Here is a 5,890-nt window from a genome sequence, read left to right on the forward strand (position 1 = left end):
GCCCTGCCCTGCCAGCCCTCAGAGACACGGAAAGGATACTCCCCAGTTGGAACTTTTGTTCTGGACGGTGTTGTACCAAAGAACTTTTCCTTCCGGCCACACGAGGCAGCGCCAGAACCAGGAGTCCACAGCCACCGTCAGCCCTGGCAGCGTAAAGCAAAGCTCTGCTCAGGCCAGAGCACGGCCTCCGGGAAGCCCAGGCTCCAGCGCTGCCGAGTCCAGGTCACAGGCCAGTGTCCCCACGGAGCAGCCCCATCGGCACAGGCACTGCAGGTCACCGCAGCTACACGCAGAGGAGCTGGCGCGTCGGGGCCTCTGCTCCCCTGGCATCCTCCTGCGGCCCCCGTGAGCCCGCACAGGGCCCGGCCGCAGGGGGAGGGGCAGCCGAGGACCGAGGACCGACGGTGGGGGCGCGGTCACTCGAAGGAAACAAACCCTCCCAAGTTTATTCTCGCCTCTGAACGAGACCAGGCGCGGCCCCCACTCACCGAGGCAGAGCACGCCGGCTGGCAGGGCATGGCGCAGGACCTGGGCCACGGAGACGCGCCCGGTGCACAGCAGCAGCAGCAGCACGAGGCCGAGGAGCAGGCTCAGCTCGGCTCTGAAGACCAGGATGGCCAGTGCCGAGAGCCAGATGAAGCGGGCCCAGCTCCGCCGCAGCCAGGCCGTCAGCGCCAGCAGCACTGCGGGCACAGGAGACGGCGTGTGCCTCGATGACAGCCACGGACTCCCGAGGGCCGCGCACGCCGCTCTGGCCCAGACGCCGGGACCCCCACGGCCCCCGCCCGGCCCCCCACAGCCCTGACCCCCAAGGCCAAGTCCACCACCTGCCTCCGGCTCCCCTGCCCAGCACCCAGTCCTGCCACAGCCAGGCCCTCAGCATATCCTGTGTCCGCAGAGGACCCCTGCCTGGGCATGCTGATGGCCCCCCAGTGCTTGGTGGCCCTCCCGGCAGCGTGGGACACCCCTGAGAACTCAGAGCTGCCCACCTGCCCCGCACACGGCCCATCCTCCAGTGCTCACGTCCACTCCTTCTGGACCCTGCCACCCAGGTCCCACACAACGAACACCCTCCCAGGCAGCCTTTGGAGTGGACGCGCCCCCACCCACGTGCACCCTTCGATGGGAAGGGCACCCCAAGCCAGCGCTGAGAACAGATCTGCTCCCTGTCACGGGCCGTCCTGTTGCCGGGAGCAGCTTCGCCCAGCAGATGCGCCTGTACGGACACCTGTCAGTGAGTGGGAGGCACGGGGCCACCGCGGGTCCGAGGGGCTCGGCAGCTACGTACCCACGGGCAGGGCCAGCACGTTGGGGAGCGTCCGCGTGCAGTAGAACATCATGTGGAACTGTGTGGCCGTCATCCAGCAAAACGTAGTGGCCACCGTGGCCCCAAACTGCCGTCTCACTTCTTTTTGGAAAGCCCAGAGTCCGAAAATCACAGCGAGCCCGAGCACCGCTCTGACTGCACGACATGGCGACAATGTAAAGCCGATGTGCTGACCACCACTCAATGGAACCACGTCCGAGATGCGACAGTGCGCGGCCGGCGGGGAGTCAGACCCGCGCCCAGCAGGTCTCTGAGACTGACGCGGTGGTCAGTGCTCTGAACCGCCACGCTGAGTGGCCGAGGACAGCTAGGACAGCAGTCGGACATTCCTGAGAAGGAGCCTCCCCCGGACCGATCCCACAGCGGTCCATCTGCCCCTGCCGAGGGGCCCGCCCTCACCTATCAGCTGAGAGTAGAACTTGGACATGTCCAGCAGGGACAGCACGCAGACCACAGGGCTGGACAGCGCTGCGACCACCAGCGGCCCGAGGAACGTCCTGGGCACCACGCCGGGGAACTCCAGGTGGTCATACTGCAGGCGGAGGGGGAGGTCAGCAGAGGCCCCGGGATGCGGGGACGGCTTGGTCATGGGCGCGGGTCCTCACCTTGTCCACGTCCAGCCGGTGGTAGAGCAGGTCGTGCATGGCCTGCAGGCTGAAGCTCTCCTCCACCTTGGTGTAGGGACAGGCGACCAGGTGGACGGCGGCCACGGCCACCAGCAGCCCCAGCAGCCAGCGCTGCCTGCCCGAGCCAGACGGTCTCTTCCCGGCCATTGAGCGTCCCCTTCACGCACCGTCGTCCACCATCAGCTCCGCCACTGAAAGAATGAAAGCAAAGGTCCCGTTTCAAGCTCACGCTCACGCTGACATCGGGAGCCCTGGGTCAAGGGCAAGCGGCCACACTCTGATCTAGCGTCACAACTTCTGTAACCCGAAAACGCTCAAGTGGACGCTTTGCAGAGAAGCATGCTCGGGGAGCCCTCGCACGGTGGGCGGCCACCTCGCGCTGAGCCGGGCTTCTCCAGGAAGAAGCCTTCAGCCCTGGGCAGCCCCAGCTCGGCCTCTGGAGGGCAGTAGGTGGGCCCTGTGCTGGGGGCACTGGACTCAACAGGACAGCGAGGAAAACGCGGCTCAGACCCTGTGATCTCGGCCAAGCCTGGAGGGGGACCGTGAGCCTGGAGGGCGGGAGGGGACACGGGGCAGCCGGAGAAGCCCCAGCGCCCCAGACATGGAGGGACGGGGCTGTGGACACCTGGCCACGGCCTTCTGAACCCTACCCTGGGGCACCCACAGCCCCCAGGGAGCACCACGCTGGTTGTGGACCTGAACACATGGGTGGCACAAAGCATGACGTGTCCTTGAGAGGTTCAGGTGGTCATGACCAAATGGATCACACAGATACCAACAGGACGATCTGGGGGAACTCATGGCGAGAAAACCATGGAAGTGCCCAGCCGCTTCCTCCTCGGACGACCTCCACCTGTCACGTTGGGGAGGGAAGACGGCACATTCCCTCCTGTGTGTCCGGCTTCTCTCCAAACAGGCCTGACTTCGTCTGACCGAGGCCAGAGGGGCCGGGAGTGGAAGGGCAGAGCCGGGCACTCACTGCCGGCGGCAGCTGCTCTGGCTGGAGGGGCATTTACCAAGCGTGTACCCTCCAGAGGCAGCTAGCGGGAGTCAGCGCGAAACGGGGAGCATCCGGAACCCCGCCCAGCACCGGGGTGGCGGTGAGGCGGAAGGAGGGCAGGGAGGCCTCTCGGGGTTCGGATCACCCCTCATTCACAGTCCTGGAAGCTTTTCTCTTTTGACTGCGGAAAGAGGCACGTCCAGCTTGTCTCTCTCTCTCTAAACTGTGAGCTCCTCCAGGGGGCACTTTTCTGGTTTGTTTCTGGGCCGATCCCCACTGCAACCTCAGCAAGGAGAGTGCACCCTGGTCATCGTGAGGTGCCCAAATGTGCAGACCAGAGGCCTCCTCTGACTGTCCCCCCTCCCCCCCCACGGTTGGCGCAGTGTCCGCAGGGCCGCCAGGCTCGCTCACTGCTCTCTCGGCAGAGCCTGGCGCATAGCAGGTGCTCAACGAACCAGCCGAAAGTCGGTAAAAACTCTTCTGCGTGGATCTGATCACACCAGCTCACGTTTTCAGTAAAAACACGTGACTGCCTTCCTCTCCAGGAGAGCCGCGGGGACCGCGGAACACCGCACTGTCTCCCGCTCCTGCCGCGGCGGGGGTGGGGGGTGGCGGGTGGCGGAGGTTTAACGAAGTAGGAAGCGTCTCTAACAGCCAAGACGTGGGAACAGCTGCGCCGCGCCGCTTGGCGGGAACCTGACAGGCTTCGCAGCTGTCCGGCGGACCCCACTCTACCACTCTGCCCAGGGCCGCCCCCGTGGGGAAGCGCGCTGCCCGGGTGGGGCCTGTGCGCCGGGCCCCAGGGGCTCCTCCCCAGACGCGAGTGCGCCCTGCGCCGACGGCCAACGGCGGAAGACAACTGCAGAGCAGCTTATTTCGGAAGGCGCTGGCAGCACCGAGTGTAAGCCCGACGCTCACGCACGACCACGGGAAGCCAGAGGGGACACCAGCAGTGCAGGACCGCGGTCAACCCCCCGCCGGGCAGAGAGCGAGGGGACGTCTGCGTGTGCACTGGTCCACCCCGGCTCGCAGCTGTTCAAGTGGTTAATGAGACACCGTGACTGCAGAAAGGGCAGTTTCCAGGAGAATGGCATCTCAGATTAGGGACAGCCTACAAAGGCCCGCTTGTCCCCTCAATTCACGTCCTAAGGCCTCTGCTGAAACTGGTCAACTCGGACGTTCAAGTTATTGATCCCTTAGCTGGAAACAAATCTGGTGCAAATTTGGCCAGCTATCAGCCAGACCGGAGAAAATTTTGTGTCATTTGTGCCCTTTTCTGGCGGGTACGTCCTACTGGAGCTCAGTTAATGCTCATCTTAGTTCTCATTGAAACCAGGGTTCCAGTGCCCAGCCGGGACACGTGGGAAATGCAGATTCCTGGGCCTCCAGGTGAGAGGCCCGGCGCCGCCCCCTGTGCCCGCGCACCGGGAGGCTGCAGGGGCGCTGCGGAAGCAAGAGCTCGGGGTTCCCGCCGCCCACCCTGAGAGCCCCGGCCGCGGCAGCGCGCGCTGACCTCGTTCACCCGCGGCGCCTTTCCTCAGAGCGCGGCCGTCTCGACTGCCGTGGGCCGGAAGCGGGGCAGCGGAAACCGAGGACCGAGGCGAAGCTCTTGCCCGAAGCTAACATGACCGCCAAAGCCAGGGCGCCATCGCGGCCGGAGCCCTCCCCCTTGCCCGGAGTAAACATGGCCGCCGAGGGAGGCGCTCGCGAGGGGCGGGCTCGGATCTCGCAGTCCTTGCTCCCACCCCTTCCCAGCGGGACGCTGACCCGGGGCCTTCCTATTGGCCGCTTCTCGTGGCGAGCCCGGATTGGGCCACATGGGGACAGGGCGGAACCTGCCGACCAATAGCGGCGCGAGGGCTGGCGGGGGGCGGGGCCCCGCCCGGCGCCGTCAAGTAGCCCCGGGAACCGCTAGCGCCGCGGAGCCGGTGGGCGGCCGGAGGCCGGAGTGCTCGGCCGTACCCGCCGGACCTCGGCCAGAGTCCGCGCGGCCGCGTCCTCGCAGCGCTGCCCTCCTCGGCCCGCCATGCGCCCGCTGGCCCTGGCCGCGCTGGGGCTGCTGCTGTCGCTCCTGCTGCCGCCGCCGCCGGGAGCGGCCTCCAGTAAGCCGACGCCCTGCACGCGCTGCCAGGAGCTGGTGGACAAGTTCAACCAGGTGGGCCGGGCCCTGCGGGACACGGAGCCGGGGGCGGCGGGACCGGGGACACGGACCCGGTCACCCCGCGATGGACTGGGGTCACCCCGTCATGGACCCAGGGTCATGGACCCAGGGTCACCTCCCGCGGCGAACGGGATCACTACCATATGGACCAGGGTCGCCCCCGCCATAGGCCAGGGTCACCCCTAAGATGGTCCCGGGGTCACCCCCTGCAGTGAACGGGGCCACCTCCGTGATGGACCTGGATCCCCCCCGGCAGGATGGGGCAGCAGCGCGAGCCCCGTGCTCACTCTCTCCCTGCAGGGAATGGCGGACACCGCCAAGAAGAATTTCGGCGGTGGGAACACGGCTTGGGAGGAAAAGTCGCTGTCCAAGTATGAATTCAGGTGCGCGCCCACCCTGCCCTGAGCACCGGCCCTGTTCCCGTGAACGTTGTCAGCCACGCGGATGACAGGCGCAGAAGGTCCCCTCAGTGCGGTCACCTGTCCTCTGGACTGGAGCGGGAGTCCCACCCATGTGAGCCGTTGCTGGCTTCCCCCTCCCCCACAGCTCTCTGTCCTGCCAGTTTCAGGGTTTCCCCCATGGACCCCAGCCCTGACGTCCTGTCACCCTGAGGCTAGAGGCGCCTCTCTGCCCCCACTGCCGCCCGCGGTTTAATTCTCTGCTCATTGCCGATTACGGCCACCCCCCCCAATGTGTTTGTTGGGGGTCTTTTTTCACTAAAGTGCCACCAGGTGGGGCCTCAGGACGTCCCTACCGAGGGGCGCCTCCCCCTGGCC

The 5,890-nt window shown here is 66.4% G+C and overlaps 2 protein-coding genes across 2 annotated transcripts in view; one reads left to right on the forward strand and one right to left on the reverse strand.

Annotated features, from left to right (window-relative positions):
• ALG12 (ALG12, alpha-1,6-mannosyltransferase) overlaps positions 1 to 4,622 on the reverse strand; it is a 7,385-nt gene extending 2,763 nt beyond the window's left edge. The window contains exons 1-6 of the mRNA XM_011376432.2: positions 4,467 to 4,622; positions 1,933 to 2,144; positions 1,727 to 1,859; positions 1,289 to 1,462; positions 489 to 683; positions 35 to 143 (exon numbers count right to left, since the gene is read on the reverse strand). Of these exons, the coding sequence (XP_011374734.1) occupies positions 35 to 143; positions 489 to 683; positions 1,289 to 1,462; positions 1,727 to 1,859; positions 1,933 to 2,100 (779 nt within the window). The 5' untranslated portion in view covers positions 2,101 to 2,144; positions 4,467 to 4,622. The remainder of the gene's footprint in view (positions 1 to 34; positions 144 to 488; positions 684 to 1,288; positions 1,463 to 1,726; positions 1,860 to 1,932; positions 2,145 to 4,466) is intronic.
• A 215-nt stretch (positions 4,623 to 4,837) lies between these two features.
• The window catches only part of CRELD2 (cysteine rich with EGF like domains 2), an 8,134-nt gene continuing 7,081 nt past the window's right edge, over positions 4,838 to 5,890 (forward strand). Inside the window, exons 1-3 of the mRNA XM_023521171.1 lie at positions 4,838 to 5,108; positions 5,415 to 5,512; positions 5,661 to 5,683. Coding sequence (XP_023376939.1) covers positions 4,980 to 5,108; positions 5,415 to 5,512; positions 5,661 to 5,683 — 250 coding nt within the window. The 5' untranslated portion in view covers positions 4,838 to 4,979. The remainder of the gene's footprint in view (positions 5,109 to 5,414; positions 5,513 to 5,660; positions 5,684 to 5,890) is intronic.

Source organism: Pteropus vampyrus, unplaced genomic scaffold (assembly GCF_000151845.1).
Source record: "Pteropus vampyrus isolate Shadow unplaced genomic scaffold, Pvam_2.0 Scaffold299, whole genome shotgun sequence".
NCBI lineage: Eukaryota > Metazoa > Chordata > Mammalia > Chiroptera > Pteropodidae > Pteropus > Pteropus vampyrus.